An 18416-nucleotide genomic window follows, 5' to 3' on the forward strand; every position below is an offset into this window, starting at 1 on the left:
GAATCTATATAGGGGTTTTTTCTTTGTTGAATATACACCTTTATTTGAAAAAAAAAAAAATTTTGACGTAAAGTTTTTTTAAGGTCCTCTTCGAAATTCGCCTTCGGCCTCCAAAATGTCAAGTCGACCCTGGTTGAGCTTAGAATGGCTGAAGATGCTCATATCAAATAAAATAAAAAGGAAAAATGGAGAGAGAATTGCATATACCCAAAATGTTGTATCCAAAATCCAAATGTAGCCACCAAAGTATTAGTGTGCAAGAATCCGTATTACAAAATTCGACGGCACATTGTTGCTGCCCTTGCGGATACATTCCAAAAGAAAAGAAAACTTGACAACACACAAGGGCTCAAAATACAGTCATACAGGATATCCAGGCAACCTTAGGTGAGCTGGACTAAGATCTCAGGCTCAAAATATCTGGATCCTCTGTTATCAAACCTATTTCTCTCACGTAATTTCGCCCGCCCGTTCCACTTCCATGCCAGAGGAAATGGGATTCGAACCCATGTCATTTGTCACTGTATTGTCCTTATCGTCCTCATATATGAGATTAATCCCACACTTCTTCACCGTCAACCACGGCTCTGTTTGCAATGAGTCTTCTGGAATTATCTCAATCTCCAATTTATCCCCGCCATCCAAATGGATTTCCATGAAATCTGACCGCAAATAGCGGAGTATCATCTGATCTCGATCTACATGTGCTATGTCATACATGTACTCCTCAAACCACCCCCAATCAGTTTTCTTATAGGAAATAGTCATAAAAGCCGCAATAGAAGGTTTATTGTGAGTTCTCAAAACTATACATAAAATCCAGCCCAGTATTCTCCGAGTTACCAGAGGCGGCACCACAAGAGAGAATTTTGTCCCTGTATACCGGTACTGGAACCAATTGGGAACCTCATCCCCGGGAAGATAAATACCACACCTTCCCGGCAGCGCAGACCATTCCTGTTGCAACAAATCATGCGTTAGTTGGGTATAACTTAAATTTCTTTTTCTTGACGGGACTTCAAATTAAAAAATTTACACAAGCAGATGTTATATTGACAATTGAGGGGGACAAATGTATTGATGCAACCTATGCTCTATATGCCATGGTTCTTTTGATATTTTAGAGAGAGAGATAGAGAGAGAGAGAGAGAGAGAGAGAGAGAGAGAGAGAGAACCTTATACTGGTCGAGTCTTTCCATAACATCATTTACAAAATTGTTCTTAGCTAACAAATCACATCCCCCAAGGCACATGTATACTCTATCGTCCAGGTTGCATTCAGTAGGTATTCTTTCTAGTAATGTGCAGTTGCTTGCATCCACAAAGTCTAAACTTGCTGGAAACTCTGGAAGTGATTGGAGCCTTCCACAATTACTCAAGTAGAGTCTTTCCAAGCTAGCAAGGTCACTGAAACTATTTGGTAGGCTACAAACACTGTTACTTTCAAGATGCAAAGAAGTTAACGAGCTCAACATTCCAATTCCACTGGGCAGATGTGTCGCATTGCAGTTATTCAAATTCAACTCCTTTAAGCGAGTAAGGTTACACAGACTATCTGACACGGTAAGTAAACTGTTTCCTTGAAGAGACAAAAATTCTAAAGTGACCAGCCTCCCAATTTCGCTGGGCAGATGCGACAGATTGCAGCCTTTCAAAGTCAAACCCTTTAAGCAAGTAAGGTCGCAAATGCTATCCGGTAAGGTAGGCAAATTGTTTCCGCTAAGATCCAAAGTCTCCAATGAGATCAAATTCCCGACTTCGTTTGGTAGACATGAGAGATTGCAGTTTTTCATCTTCAAATCTTTTAAGCAACTTAAGCCAAGTACTGGGGAAAGTGACAAACCAATAGAACCCAGTCTCTTTGTTCTGAAATTCCAAGATGAGAGGAATGAGGACTGTGATTTAGATGGTGATCCTTTGAATCCAGAAAATTTTCCAATCATGGAGCAGCCAGAGACATCAAGACTTTCAAGAGATTTCAACGTCCAAATGCTCGAGGGAAACTTCCTAAGTTTTTTACAGTTCTTCATATCTAGGATAAGGAGTTTGTTGAGAAATCTAATAGATTCGTCAACCTCTACCAACCTTATGCAATCGTTAAGCAACAGTTCCTCAAGATTCTTGAGTCCAGAGAAGTCAGGTGTTTCGATTAGGTGATAGGAATAACTTAGGTAAAGGAATTTCAGTTTGACCAATATCTGTCCAAAACAGAATGAGGAACGTTAATTTTCAAATAACACAAAATGTGAATGGCGTTCGAAAAAGGAAAAATCTAATGTTGTACCTTGGTTCCATTCCACGCTTTTTTCAGGCTACTATAGCGCAAGTCAAGAGTAACTAAATTCTCCATATGCAGGTTTGACGGCAAACATTTCAATGGGAAACCATTCCAACAAAGCCACAATAGTTTTCTGGAGATATGTTCGTAACCTTCCCGGAGATGAACATTATTGAGATGAAGCAGCCACAATCTGTTCATCTTTTCAAATGCTTTTGAATTTACTTGGACCTCATTCGGCTCATGAAAGTTTAGGAAGAGGCCTTCAACAGCTTCAGTGCCCTGATATGGAAAAAGCCACTGGATAGTGAGGAAAAAGTTCACCTTGTTGAGAAAAAGAATATGCTTATTTTAAGATAGTTAAGTTCATGTCTATATACTCTCAGAATTACAGCTTCAGTGCACTGATACTGGAAAAATCCAGTAGATAATGAGGAAAAAAGTTGACCTTGTTGAAAAAAAGAATATGTTTATTCTAAGACTTTACGTTCATGTCTATGTTCTCTTAGAATTACGAACCCAAAATATTAACTGTGAGAATTGAGAAAGTGCGTATGATTTGGAATTCTTGAAGTAGTTAAATATCATATATCTATAAAAGTTTCATGTCTATGGAGCTCACCGTGCCATCTCCCAACACTCCAAGGGCATCCTCATGGTACCACAGTCTGCTCCGCCTCCCTGGGTCCTTGACAGATTCTTGCCGGACAATATCTCTGCCCATGTCTCTAAGCAAATCATGCATCACAAGCTCATTACAGGGCCCGTATTTTATGAGACATCGATCGACCAGAACCCGAATCCCAATTGCAGCGAAAAAGTTACAGCCTTCAAGTATTTTGATTGTATAATTGCCATATGTTCCAATAAAAAAACATGCCATATCTAGGAACAACTCCTTCGCTTCCTTACTTAGTGAATCAAAACTTATCCTAAGTTTTCCTTGAACATCATCATCAGGGATTTTTCTTAACTTCGCTATTGCACTTCTCCATTGAGGTATGCTCTTGCCACAGAAAAAGGAACCCAAAACTTCAAGAGCTAATGGAAGCCCTCCAGCATAGTGCACAACTTGATTTGAAAGGTCCAAATGGTCTTTTGTATGATGGTCGTCCTTAAAGCAATGCCACCTGAAGAGGTCAAGAGATTCGTCCTCGTTCAACTTCTCTGCTGCATATATCTCGTCCACTTTAAGAAACGTTAATGAAGAAATATTTCTTGTTGTTACGATAATCCTGCTTCCTACACCAAAGAAATCTCGATCTATGGCTAAATCTTTCAATTGTTGGACATTATCCACATCATCAAGAATAACAAGAACCTTACGACAGAAAGCTCTCCGTTTTATAACCTCAATTCCTTGATGACAATTTCTTAAGTTATGAGTTCCACTTCTGAGTATATCCGAAAGAAGTTGCTCTTGTAAAACAACCGGACCATTCGTTTGCTTCGAAGTTTCACTAATATTTGCAAGAAAAGTGCTGCCTTCAAACTCACGTTGGACGAAATTATATAGCTTTTTAGCTATTGTTGTCTTACCAATTCCGCCCATCCCCCATATAGCAACAATGCGAACATCATTTGTTTCCATTTTCAACAACAACTTGAGTTTTCCAAGGCGAGACTCTAGTCCAACTTCATGCCATGCAACATGTAGAAGTACATTATTTAAGTTATTTTGGACCTCTTCAACGGCTTTCTGAATTAGATATGCTTCATCACTGCAAATTTGTACACACTATTAAAATAACAAAAATGCAAATCCTTTACCAAACGTAGAAAAGCCATGGCACTAGAACCACGCTAAGTTTGTCAAAAATGTAATCTTAGGTGAGGTTGTGAAGACCCTTCGACCTAGAAGCATGCACAAGCACAAGTGCACAACAAAGGCTTGATCCTAGTCAAAATAAAGGTTGCAAAGTCATGAATCGAATCTCGAATAGATCCTTTACCGAATCGTGAATCGAATTGTAAATCATAACGATTCGGTCCAAATTTTGAAAATACATTGGAAATTGTATCTTTGCACCTACATAATAAAGATACATTGTAACATTAAAAAATTTAAGTTTAGATTTATATTAAAGTTTTGGATGATCACATGGTCTAATATGAAAGACACTTGTACATAAAAGGAAAATAAATACTATAGTAAAAACTGTAAAATGGATACGTGCATATAGATGTTAAAGATTCATTATAAAAATGAAAGCTTAGCCTCAACACAATAAAAGTTTGTAGCTTGGTAGGACAGTTCGAAGCTCTTAGTCCAGTCCCGGTCTATGATTTAGAGAGTACACGATTTAACAAGATCAATTTGTGAGATAACATGTTCATATAGATATCATCCTCAACAATATTCACAGTTACTTGTGTAATTACCATATTGTAACATTTCAAAGCCGTTGAGCACATCTATTGACTATTAAAATTGTAACATTTCAAAGACGTTGAGCACATCTATTGACTCACAGTCTCACACCATAACATAATATGAAAACTTTACCAAAATAAAGTACATAACTCATCAGTGTAAGTTTTCTTAGCTGTAAATAACTTTAGAGTGACTATTAAATCTTTAATAAGAATGAGGAAAAAAGGGTTAACATGCTCCAAATCAAAATAAATACCAAAATTAACAAATTTTTCAAATGTAGTTTCATATTAGTCAAAAGCAACATTTATGATAAAACATGATTCACCAATAGATTCATAGTGTTTTTGCATAAATTGTGAATTGTATGATTCACCACCGATTCTATATAAACCTTGATTCACCTATATATTTCTATCGTTTTTGCGTGAATCGTGAATCGTACAATTTTGACAACCACGGTCAGAATAGCTATCTGTTGGCGAGAACAACCATCAAATAAGCCAAAGTTCTAAGCAAATTACTTACCAAAAAAAATTCTAAGCAAAATTCTCACATCTGGTGCTGTAGCATTTCAAACTTGATGGACAGACTTGTTTTAAAATACTTTTAAGAGCAACATAAACCATATCATAATAAACTTCAAAAGTGTAGTCAAATTTAAGCTAGCATCCCCAAATAAAGTTTCAGAGAGGTTGAGGGAAATACCCATTGGCCACCTTTGGCAAATCCCAACCGGACAAATTGGCAACCTCAGTGAGAGCTTCCCTCCACTTCTTCACCCTGCCATCTGAACCCTCTTTAAAACGCTCTTCGTGCTTGGCAAATGCTTCTGCAAGACTCCCCTTCTGCGCTCGCACGTCTGAAGGCTCAACCCCATGAAAGATAGGAAAAACGATTTGTTGCAACTTCTTCCTGCACTCCATGATCTTCACAAGTTCGTCAAGACACCACCGGGACAAGGCATAATTTTTTGAGAGAACAACCAGCGAAATTCTTGACTCCTCAATTGCTTTCAGAAGTTCATCGCTAATATATTCTCCTCGCCTGAGCTCTTTGTCATCTATGAATGTATGAAAGCCATGTCTCTCTAAAGCGGCGGAAAGATGGCTGGTAAAGTTTTTGCGGGTATCGACGCCGCTAAAACTCAAGAAGACGTCATATTTGAATGGTGTTGCGATGGAGGAGGGCGTGGAAGAGGAAGAGGCTTGGTTTGCCCAAGCAGTCTCCATGGACCAAGCTCAAAGATGAATGATAGATGTAGACCTGTGCCTTTACCAAGAGACAAGGGGTAGCCCTGTATAATTCTCTTCTTGTTAGGTGACTTGTTTGATTATAGTAGATTCATACCCCTGTAGAAAGGGGGGAAATCAACTGTCAAAAGAATATAAAAAGAAGAAGAAGAAGAAGATATTCTTCTCTCTCAACTAGCACAAAGTAAAAAGAATCAAATCAATAAGAGAACTTTGGTGACGAAACTATTTGACGTGTGGCCAAGTGGTTGAAGCCTAGGACTTAGGAATTTGCTCCCTCCCATATCTCATCTCATGTTAGAAACATTCCAGGTGTTATTAGCACAAGTTACAATCAAAATCAGTACTTTCTCCCTCACTGTTGAAAGCATATCCCAGTAGCGTACGTTCGATTCCTGAACCAACGCCTGCTATTTCTTCCCGACAAACTTAATAGAATACCTTCTCAATTAAGCTCTCACAAAACGCTGACAAAATGCAAGCAGAGAAATAGAGAAAATAAATAAGCAGAGACACCGAAATCAAGCAGAGAGCATTTGAGCATCTCACAAAATCTCTGTACTCAAAGAGCTGTTGCGTTGTCTTCCTTTGTGGGAGAAAAGCAAGAAATTCCCTGCAACAACGTGTGGCGAGAGGTTACATGGGAAACATTGATCTGATACAGTAGCGTTGAAGGGTTTTGCAGAGGAAGGGGAGGGACAAAACGCGTAGTTTTCTACTAATCTATATTAGGGTTGACGGGTGGACTTTTGTAAGATGTTTACTTTTGCTGTGTTTGGTTTGGGTTTTGAAAAATTTTAAAAAAAATAGTAGGTGTAATAAGTGGAGAGAGATAAAAAGAGAAATGTTGAAAGTATGAAAAATTTAGATGGTATTTTTTGAAAAATTCTTCTTGAAAACTGAAAAGAAAAAGGCATTTACCTCTGGGGGGATGTGCTGTGTGAAAAAAACGGGTTAAGGTCCGGTTCAATATTTATAACCTCCAGTCCAGTCCAATTTTGGGGCTTTGTGGGCCTCTCCCGTGTCCACAATAATGATCGGAATCGTTCATTATGTAGAGCTCGTCGAAAATGGTATCCACGCAAAAAATTAGCTTGATTTAACATCGATAAATATATGAACAAAACATATTTGTACAAGAAAAAATGGAAAATTATGAGTTTCAATTTAATTTTTGTCATCGCATTTTTCTTGTACAAATTTGTTTTGTTCATGTATCTATCGATGTTAAATCAAGCTAATTTTTGGCGTGGATACCATTCTCGACGAGCTCTACATAATGAACGATTCCGATCATTGTTGTGAACCCGGGAGGGGCCCACAAAGCTCCAAAACTGGACCAGACTGGAGGTTATAAATACTAGACTGGACCTTAACCCGAAAAAAACATTGTTCCAATTAAGTTGTTAGACGTTTCTGATAGTGAATAAACAGTTGAAATATGTAAGTTGTGTTCGGTGGTGGTAGATGAGTATATGAGTGGAAAAGTTGTTAGAAAAGGAGTTGTTGACAAATTGTTAGTTAGTATGAACAAGATGTTAAAATACCAAAATTTATTGATTTGTGTGAACAAGATGATAAAATGGACTAAGTTTTTTTCCCAAATTCTTACCTAAAATCCCCCAAGTATAGTACTATCTTCGTTCTTTTTAAATGTCTATTACGGCTCTATATGTCATTTTCGATAGTTTATATCTCTCAATGTATATTACTAAAAATATTCAATATGGATCTTGTTTGATAAATCACAATTATTCCTATAAGTCAATGATTTTACAAACATAAACTATAATATATGTCAAGAGATATAAGCCATTGATAATGGCATGCAGAACCGTAGTGAACAATTAAAATTGAAGGAATACCATTTTTTTCTTGAATTGAGGGATGGTGCTGTGCAGTGGTGTGCGCAGTACCAGCCGTCGGATCGTACATCTGACGGCTCGGATCTTATCTTGACAATAAATGGCTCTCGATCGTTGGTTACCGAGATGAGATCCAAGACGTTGGATGAACGATCCGACGGATCAAAGGTGTGCTACATTGTCACTGCACACCACCAACCCGAAAGTCCTTTTTTTCCTATTACCAACATTGCCAGTCTTGAAAATCAGTTCAATTGTGAATCTACAAATAAGAAAAAGATTAAATTCTACACGGTTGTGCTGAGTGAAAACGCCAAACTATACACAATATGGGTGATTTCGGTTCAGTTTGGGTGAAATTTTTGAAGACCGATTCGGTTCGGTCCAAATATTTTCAGAATCGATCCTGACCGGAGTTTGGTTTGGTTCGGTCTGGAATTTCGGTCCGCCAGAAATATAAAATTTCTATTTAATTTAAACTATAATATATAAAAACCGAAACCGAACCGTTCGGTCGGTTTTTCAATTTTTTTTTTATCGGTCCGTCAAATTTTGTAACACCCCTAATACACAGTCAGAGCAAAAGTAGAATTTAATGGAAACACTGAACGCAACGGAGGCCTTATGAATTTCCTCTGCCCCAGAATCAGGCTTTTGTACGTGCATCATATATGTGCCCATTTTGTACTTCCTCCTACATTCTGGAACTACTATTTGGATTTGATCATCTCATCTTTGCTCTCACATAGCACATGTGATCATTGTGTAATGTTCCACATCGTATAACAATCCTAAAACTCGAAATTAGTATTTTATTTCTAATCTAATACCGCTATTACTCTATTCACATACTACTATTATTGTTTCTTCTCACCTTTTGTCAAAAAAAAAATACTATTATTGTTATTTGTTGATTTGTGATAAAGCAAAGATTACAATTAAACTTATAAAATGAGGTATCGTGCGTAGTACATTTAACATTTAGGAAAAAAACCTACTATGCACGCCTCAAGAAAACACACACTATATTCAACAAATGGACCCTCCTAAGTGCGAGTCTAACACCACCCTTACCAAATGATAATTTTAGATTCCTCGCTCAGCCCTTAAAATAAAAAAATGTTGACGGATAAATTTTCAAAATAAATATTTATTGAATTTACTAAATTAATACAAACACTATAATAAAATTACTTCAGGTGTTGAATTACTAGGAATTTGATCCCCCAAAACCATATTCTCATTACATCTTAAGATGCCGCCTTCTAAACATAAACTATTGGTTACAAGTGGGATTCACGGCTTTGGGTAAGTCCAATACAAGAACCTATACAACTATTTTTTTTATTCAATTTACTAACACTTTGGGATCCATTTCGGACCCAAATTCGTGATTAGAATTGTTTTTATCTTATTACATTCATAAAGTTGGTTGTTTTAAAATATTAGATATCAATAATAATAGGAGGTCATGAGTTTGAATCTCCCCGCCTACGTGTGTTATTCAGGGTTTTTCTTTTCATTCTTCATTTCTCCCTATAATAAGCTTATTTCTTGTATTAGTTAAGTTGTTGGGTTTGATTATCTTGTAGTCTCTCACAATTACTGTAGTGTCTCGAGTTTGTATCTTATCCTTTATGCACGATGTAAGTAATCTCTTTTATCGATTAACAAAAAAGGGAAGAGTTAGAGCCAATCATAATTGGAGAGTTAGAGCCAATTGTCGTGCGCTCATGCTCTCTTAAAATTGACTCTGACCAATGATGAATATAGGGTAAGAGGAAATTTTAGCGTACAAGTATTTGAACAAAAATGGTTGGAATTGAAAACAACATACTAAATGAGTACTACTAAAAAGAAAAGGATTGGGAGAGTGACAAAACATATCAAATACTACGACAATATGAAAATACAGAGAGAACTTTGCGTATCCAATTTAATGAGGGGCATGAGCGTCCAAAGAAACTGCAGCAGTACAAAATTTGGTGACTCAAAATGTGGTGGACACAAGAACTACCAGCTAGCATTGGTGGGTAGGTTCTTGTCCCCCTCCGTGGAGGCCAGTAGTTCAGCCCCACGAGGGGCTGTATTTGGGATTTCAAGACTATGGATAGCCTCTGAGTTCCCGTTAACATATCCCACTAATCCCCGCTAGCTATACAATATTGGCACACAAAAAAACCTATTGTGGACGCATTCCAAAGGAAAAGAAAAGAAAACCATACCAATGGCCTCAAAATATAGTCATAAAGGAGAATACTACAAAACAAAGAGATTCTCTCGCTGCGCTTACGTGACCTCGACTAATTTCTCGGACTAGAAATATCTGGATCCCTTGTATCTGTAATTTTTCTCTTTTTTTTGATCGGCATCTCTGTATTGTCTTCATAAATGAGATTAATCCCACACTTCTTCACTGTCAACCACGGCGACTGTTTTATCTCAATCTCAAATTCATCCCCGGCATGGATTCGTCCGAAAAGCTCAGTTTCTTTTGATGGGAAATAAAGGAGTATCATCTGATCTTGATCTTGATGTCTGCTGAAAGTCGAGAAACTGAACTCCGTAGGTTTGTTACGAAGAATCGATATTGGATAATCTTGACAACCACGATTTTCATGAGTCCTGAAAACTACGCATAAAGAACAGCCCAGTATTCTCCGAGTTTCCAGAGGCGGCACCACAAGAGATAATTTTGACCCTGTATACTGGTATTGGAACCAATTGGGAACCTCATCCCCAGGAAGATAAATACTAGTATTTCCCTCCAGTGCAGAGTCGTCAGACCATTCCTGTTCCAACAGATCATGCATTAGTTGAGTAGAAATTAAATTTCTTTTTTCTTGACAGGATTCGAAAGTAAAAATTCCACATACAAAGAAGACAAATGGGATATTAGCAGTTTTACCGAAGCAAAATATGCTTTATATTCCCTATGGTTCTTTTGATATTTCTTTTATCCAACTCTGAGAGAGAGAGAGAGAGAGAGAGACTTATACCCTGTTTTTTTTATCCTCAGAGAGAGACTGGTCGATTCTTTCCATAACATTATTTGCAAAATTGTTCTTGGCTAACATATTGCATCCATCAAGGAACATGCCTAGTCCAGCTTGCCAGTTGAACTCAGTAGGTATGCTTTCTAGTAATGTGCAGTAGCTTGCATCCATAGAGCGTAAACTTACTGGAAGCTCTGGAAGTGATTGGAGCCTTCCACAGTAATTCAAGTGGAGCGTTTCCAAGCTAGCTGGAAGCTCTGGAAGTGATTGGAGCCTTTTACAATTACTCAAGTAGACCCTTTCCAAGCTAGCAAGGTCACTGAAACTATTTGGCAGGCTACAAACGTTGTTCCTTTCAAGATTCAAGTCCATTAACGAGCTCAACATTCCAATTCGGTCGGGCAGATGGGACAAATTGCAGTCTTTCAAATCCAAGTCGCTCAAGCAAGCAAGGTTACAAAAACTATCCGGCAAGGTAAGTAAATTGTTTCCACCAAGATACAAATTTTTCAAAGAGAACAATCGCCCAATTTCGCCAGGCAGATGCGACACATCACAGTGTGACAAATTCAAATTCTTTAAGCGAGTAAGGTTGCAGATACTATCCGGTAAGGTGAGTAAACCGTTCCTTTCAAGAATCAAAGTCTTTAACGTGACCAGCCTCCCAATTTCGTTGGGCAAATGCGACACATCACAATCTGACAAATACAACTTCTTCAAGTGAGTAAGGTTGCATATGCTATCTGGTAAGGTACGCAACTTGTTTTTGCCAAGATTCAAAGTCTCCAATGAGATCAAATTACCGACCTCGTTTGGTAGATTTGACAGATTGCAGTTTTCCATCCTCAAATCTTTTAACCAACTTAAGCCGAGTACTTGGGGAAGTGATAACCCAATATAATCCACTCTCTTTGTTATGAAATTAATATAATCCACTCTCTTTGTTATGAAATTCCAAGATGAGAGGAATGAGGATTGTGATTTCGATGGTGATCCTTTGAGTCCAGCAAATTTTCCAAGCATGGAGCAGCCAGAGATATCAAGACGTACGAGAGATTTCAACATCCAAATGCTTGAGGGAACCTTCCGAAGTTTTTTACAGTTCTTCATATCTAGGACAACGAGTTTGTTGAGAAATCTAATAGATTCGTCAACCTCTACCAACCTTATGCAATCATTAAGCAAAAGTTCCTCAAGATTGTGGAGTCCAGAGAAGTCAGGGGTTTCAATCAGGTGATAGCAATTACTCAGGTAAAGGAATTTCAGTTTGACCAAGATCTGTCCAAAACAGGACGAGGAATGTTAATTACTTAGGTAAAGGAATTTTAGTTTGACCAAGATCTGTCCAAAACAGAACGAGGAACATTAATTTTCACATAACACAAAATGTGAGTGGCGTTCGAAAAAGGAAAAAAATTAATGTCATACCTTGGTTCCGTTCCATGCTTTTTTTAGGTTGCTATAGCGCAAGTCAAGAGTAACTAAATTATCCATATGCAGGTTTGATGGCAAACATTTTAATGGGAAACCATTCCAACATAGCCACAATAGTTTTCTGGAGATATGTTCGTAACCTTCCTTGAGATGAACATAATTGAGATGAAGCAGCCACAATCTATTCATCTTTTCAAATGCCTTTGAATTTACTTGGACCTCATTCGGCTCGTGAAAGTTTAGGAAGAGGCCTTCAACAGCTTCAGTGCCCTGATACAGAAAAAGACAGTGGATAATATGAGGAAAAAAGGTTGACCATGTTGAGAAAAAGAATATGTTTATTCTAAGACAGTTACATTCATGTCTATGTACTCTCAGAATTATGAACCCAAAATATGAACTGTGAGAATTGAGAAAGTGCATATGATTTGGAATTCTTGAATATATCTGTAAAAGTTTCATGTCTATGGAGCTCACCGTGCCATCTCCTAACACTCCAAGGACATCCTCATGATGCCAGAGTCTGCTCCGCCTCCCTGGGTCCTCAACAGATTCTTGCCGGACGATTTCTCTTCCCATGTCTCTGAGCAGATCATGCATCACAATTTGGTTATGGTGATATTTTACGAGACACCGATCAGCTAGAACCCGAATCCAAATTTCTGCAAAAGAGTGGCAACTTTCCAGTATTTTTACGGTAAAACTTCGATACGTTCCAACAAAAAAACATGCCACATCGAGGAACATCTCCTTCACATCCTTACTTAGCGAATCAAAACTTATCTTAAGTTTTCCTTGAACATCATGATCAGGGATTTTTCTTAATTTTGCTATTGCACTTTTCCATTGAGGTATGCTCTTGCCACAGAAAAAGGAACCCAAAACTTCGAGAGCTAATGGAAGCCCTCCAGCAAAGTGCACAACTTGGTTTGAAAGGTCCATATGGTCTTCTGTAGGATGGTCTTCCTTAAAGCAATGCCACCTGAAGAGTTCAAGAGATTCGTCTTTGTTCAACTTCTCTGCTTCGTATATCTCGTCCACTTTAAGCGAATTTAGTGAAGAAATATCTCTTGTTGTTACGATAATCCTGCTTCCAAAACCAAAGGAATCTCGATCTATGGCTAATGCTTTCAATTGTTGGACATCATCCACATCATCAAGAATAAGAAGAACCTTACGACACAAAGCTCTCCGTTTTATAACCTCAATTCCTTGATGAAAATTTCTCAAGTAATGAGTTCCACTTCTGAATATATTCGAAAGAAGTTGCTCTTGTAAAACAACCAGACCATTCAGTTGCTTTGAAGTTTCTCTAATATTTGCAAGAAAAGTGCTACCTTCAAACTTATGTTGGACGAGATTATATAGCTTTTTAGCTATTGTTGTCTTGCCAATTCCAGCCATTCCCCATATAGCAACGATGCGAACATCATCTGTTTCCATTTTCAACAACTTGTTGAGTTTTTGAAGGCGAGACTCTAGTCCAATTTCGTGCCATGCAACATGTAGAAGTGCAATATTTAAGTTATTTTGGACCTCTTCAACGGCTTTCTGAATTAGATGTGCTTCATTACTGCAAATTTGTACACACTGTTAAAATAACAAAAAAAAGCAAATCCTTTACCAAACATAGAAAAGCCATGGCGCAAGAACCACGCTAAGTTTGGCAAAAATGTAATCTCGGGTGAGGTTTCATGTTGAAACTTTATATCCATCTTAAAGCCAATTGGCAATGAGTGGCGAGGTCTCAAATATTATTAAGTAATCACCCATTTCACTCTCAAATAATGTGGGACTACATTTCCTTAACATCTCCCCTCACGTGCAGCCGTGTTTGAAGTCTGTCGCGTGTAGTCTCTTTTTGGTTCTATCATCATGAAGCCTTTTTGCTGGCCTGTTATCGCGGGGTGTGGATTGTAAATTTTATAATATGTGGAGTGAACGGGCACCACTCTGAGGCCATGTGAAAACTTTATATCCATCTCAAAACCAATTGGCAATGAGTGGAGAGGTCGCAAATATTATTAAGTGATCACTCATCTTACTCTCAAACAATGTGGGACTACATTTCCTTAACAATGAGACCCTTCGGCCTAGAAGCATGCACAACAAAGGCTTGATCCTAGTCAAAATTTCTCATCTGTTGGCCAGAACAGCCATCAAATAAGCCAAAGTTCTAAGCAAATACACATCTGGTGCTGTGGCATTTCAAACTTGATAGACAGACTGGTTTTAAAATACTTTTAAGAGAAACATAAACCATATCATAATAAACTTCGAAAGTGTAGTCAAATTTACACTTGCATCCCCAAATAAAGTTTCAGAGAGGTTGAGGAAAATACCCATTGGCCACCTTTGGCAAATCCCAACCGGGCAAATTGGCAACCTCAGTGAGAGCTTCCCTCCACTTCTCCACCTTGGTACCAGGACCCTCATTAAAACGCTCGGCATGCTTGGCAAATGCTTCTGCAAGGCTCCCCTTCTGCGCTTGCACATCTGAAGGGTCAACGTTATAAAAGATCGGAAAAACGATTTGTTGCAACTTCTTCCTGCACTCCATGATCTTCACAAGTTCGTCAAGGCACCACCTGGATGCGGCATAATTTTTTGAGAGAACGACTAGCGAAATTCTTGACTCCTCTATTGCTTTCAGAAGTTCATACTCAATATATTCTCCTCGCTTGAGCTCTTTGTCATCTATGAATGTACGAAAGCCATGTCTCTTTAAAGCGGCTAAAAGATGGCTGGTAAAATTTTTGCGGGTATCGACACCGCTGAAACTCAAGAAGACGTCATATTTGAATGGTGTTGAGATGGAGGAGGGCGTGGAAGAGGAAGAGGCTTGATTTGCCCAAGTAGTCTCCATGGACCAAGCTCAAAGATGAATGATAGATGTAGACCTGTGCCTTTACCAAGAGACAAGAGGTAGCCCTGTATACTTCTCTTCTTGTTAGGTGACTTGTTTGATTATAGGAGATTCATAACCCTGTAGAAAGGGGGGAAATCAACTGTTAAAAGAACATAAAATAAAAAAATAAAAAAGAAGAAGATATTCTTCTCTCTCAACTCGCGTAAAGTAAAAAGAATCAAATCAATAAGAGAACTTCGGCGACAAAACTATTTGACGTGCGGTGGAGTGGTTGAAGCCTAGGACTTGGGAATTTGCTCCCTCCCATATCTCATGTTAGAAACCTTCCAGGTGTTATTAGCACAAGTTACAATCAAAATCAGTACTTTCTCTCTCACTGTTGAAAGCATATCCCAGTAGCGTACGTTCGATTCCTGAACCAACGCCTGCTATTTCTTCCCGACGAACTTAATAGAAAACCTTGTCAATTAAGCTCTCACAAAACGCTGACAAAATATAAGCAGAGAGATAGAGAAAATAAATAAGCAGAGACACCAAAATCAAGCAGAGAGCATTGAGCATCTCACAAAATCTCCGTGGTTGGTGGAGTTAAGCAAACGGCTGTTGCGTTGTCTTCCTTTGTGGGAGAAAAGCAAGAAATTCCCTGCAACAACGCATGGCGAGAGGTTACATGGGAAACATTGATCTGATACAGTTACGTTGAAGGGTTTTCTACTAATCTATATTAGGGTTGACGGGAGTACTTTACCTCTTAAACAGGAGGGAAAAAAAGTGCTCTTAATCAGTTGTTTATTTTTAGGAGCTAGTATGTTTTAACTTTTAAGTTGCGTGAATGTGCTGTGAAAAAAAATTGTTCCTGTTAATATAATATTAAAAAATATTATGTTATCATATTGTAGGTTTTATTATTCACGTTTTCAAATTGGGTTGATTTCTTTATAAATCATGTTTCCTATTTGGTTATATTTCTTGACGCGGACTACACCGTTTCATGTGTTTGTGGGTAGCAAGTAGATATAGTGCATTTCAACAGTGAGCTCTCAATACCTCCTTAATTCTGCACCTTTTGAGTCCAAATAAATTATTTTTACACGAAAAAGATGAACAAAAATACCGAACTACAAAATGCTAAAAATTTAAGGAGAATGGGTTAAGGGTTTTTCTGGCTAAATAATCTATTTGGATTTTTTTTTCCTAATTCTTTTTTTTTTTTTGGAATTTGTTAGTTTTTTGACAATTTTTGTAGATTATTACTTCATTATGATAGAGGAATTTTAAAAATAAAAAATTACTAGTATCGAAACCCAAATGTTTTTGAATAAAGAGGAAAATAAGCCGCTTATTAATTGGCTTATTTTTGTCCTTATTCAAAAAAATAAAGTTTCGATCGCAATTTTTTAACTTCTTTGAATTGCGTTTGTAATGACGAAGCAATAATCCATGAAAAATGGCGCCGTCATCCTCCCAAGCTTCTTATAGTCCCCTAGTTTTTCAGGTGTTTGATGTACATAAATTTTTAAAACGACGTTAACTAACGTTTTTTTATTCTAATATGATTTTCAACTTTTTATAGGGAATAGCATTTGAGCAAGTGAGACACACTTTCATAAATGAAACAAGTCACAATGGGACTCGGGGGCCTGTGGTGACCCAAGTCATAACAGGGTTGTAGTGACTCAAAACGTCACCGTTCTGGGGATGCAAAGGAAAAGGCAAAAGGTTTTGTTTGGTGGAAAGTCAAGTAAAAAAAGTTAAATGCTTTAATTTTTAATTCATTTAAATCAGTGTGAAGATCTTATTTTTTTAATTATTTTATCTTCAAGAACCATAGTTAATTTTTGACTCTAAAGCACTCATTAGTCAACCCTAAGAAAGTCGTAGAATCAAATATCTCTTAGAGCTAACTAACGAGACCTTTAGAGTCAAAAATTAGTTATGACCCTTGAGAATAAAATGATCAGAGAAATAAGATCTTCCCGTTGGTTCAAACCAATTGAAAATTGGAGCAATTAATTTTTCAACCATGTATAGACCGTTATATATTAAAAAATATAGTTAAAAAATTAAGTGCTCTAATTTTCAATCCGTTCAATCCGGTGCGAATATCTTATTTCTCTGATCATTTTATTCTAAAGGGTCATAATTAATTTTTGACTCTATGGCTCTCGTTAGTTAGCCCTAAAAAATATTTGATTGTACGACTTTCTTAGGGCAGACTAACGAGAGCTTTGGAATCAAAAATTAATTATGGTTCTTTAGGATAAAATCATCAAAAAATAAGATCTTTGCACTGATTCAAACAACTTAAAAATTGGAGCACTTAACTTTTTTATCTTTCTTTAAGGATTTGGAGTAATTTTGTGGATGATTGTTGAACTTATTTTTTGTAGTTTGGTATTTTTTTTTCCCATCTTTTTAGTGTAAAAATCATTTATTTGGACTCAAAAGGTGCATAATTGAGGTCCCCGAAATTGACTTACCAATAAAAAAGGGAAGGTGCATAATTGAGGGTGTATTGTGAGTCTGTGACAGCTCACTGATGGAATGCTTTATATCCGTTTGCTACCCACTAACACATGAAAACGGTGTAGTTTTTACCACACAGCAGCAAGCTGCTGTCTCTCATGGGCGCCGGCCCCATCCATATTTCTTAGCGACTAAAAACATTGCAGCCTATATAAAGGGTGCTAGAGTTATGTCTCATACATAAATAATAATAAATCATTTCTTTTTTCTTCACAGTTCCAATCAATTATTAGATGTTTCTGATAGTAAATATATTGTTGAAGTATGTAAGTTGTGTTCAGTAGTGGTAGATGAGTATACGAGTGAAAAAATTGTTAGAGAAGAAGTTGTTGACAAATTGTTAGTTAATGTGAACAAGATGTTAAAATACCAAAATTTATTGATTTGTGTGAACAGAATGGTAAAATGGACTACCTAGAGTATAATACTCTCTTCGTTCTTTTAAATGTCTATTACGGCTCTACATGCCATTTTCAAGTAGTTTATATCTCTCAATGTGTATCGCTAAAAATATTCAATATGGATCTTGTTTGATAAATCACAATTGCTCCTATAAGTCAATGATTTTAAAAATATAAAACATAATATACGTCGAGAGATATAAGCCATTGATAATGACATGTAGAACCGTAGTGAACAATTAAAATTGGATAAAAGGAATACCATTTTTTTCTCGAATTGGGAATGTTGCTGTGCAATGGTGTGCGTAGTACCGACCGTCGGATTGTACATCCGACAACTCGGATCTTATCTCGACAATGAACGGCTCTCGATCGTTGGTTGCCTAGATAAAATCCGAACCGTCGGATGTACGATCCGAT

The 18416-nt window shown here is 37.4% G+C and overlaps 1 protein-coding gene across 1 annotated transcript; it reads right to left on the reverse strand.

Moving 5' to 3' along the window:
* Positions 1 to 226: 226 nt before the first annotated feature.
* LOC131313162 (uncharacterized) lies at positions 227 to 15793 on the reverse strand. Its single transcript, XM_058341305.1, has 13 exons — positions 15319 to 15793; positions 14543 to 15186; positions 12678 to 13773; positions 12195 to 12470; positions 10770 to 12044; positions 10075 to 10562; positions 9788 to 9874; positions 6347 to 6518; positions 5361 to 5878; positions 2901 to 3999; positions 2285 to 2560; positions 1176 to 2198; positions 227 to 957 (listed from the first exon to the last, which is right to left on the reverse strand). Exons 2-13 carry the CDS (start codon positions 15064 to 15066, stop codon positions 451 to 453), a joined length of 7341 nt encoding a protein of 2446 aa, XP_058197288.1. The 5' UTR covers positions 15067 to 15186; positions 15319 to 15793; the 3' UTR covers positions 227 to 450.
* Between the last annotated feature and the right edge of the window lie 2623 nt (positions 15794 to 18416).

This window comes from Rhododendron vialii, chromosome 13a, assembly GCF_030253575.1.
Source record: "Rhododendron vialii isolate Sample 1 chromosome 13a, ASM3025357v1".
Lineage (NCBI taxonomy): Eukaryota > Viridiplantae > Streptophyta > Magnoliopsida > Ericales > Ericaceae > Rhododendron > Rhododendron vialii.

Bases quoted from the DNA above. Each gene is read 5' to 3' on its own strand.
- LOC131313162 (XM_058341305.1), bottom strand. From the start codon at position 15,066: ATGGAGACTACTTGGGCAAATCAAGCCTCTTCCTCTTCCACGCCCTCC. The intron at 12,045-12,194 runs GTATGACATTAA...TGTTTTGGACAG, and splicing joins AAGCATGGAACGGAACCAAG to ATCTTGGTCAAACTGAAATT. The intron at 10,563-10,769 runs GTATAAGTCTCT...CTGTTGGAACAG, and splicing joins CTGAGGATAAAAAAAACAGG to GAATGGTCTGACGACTCTGC.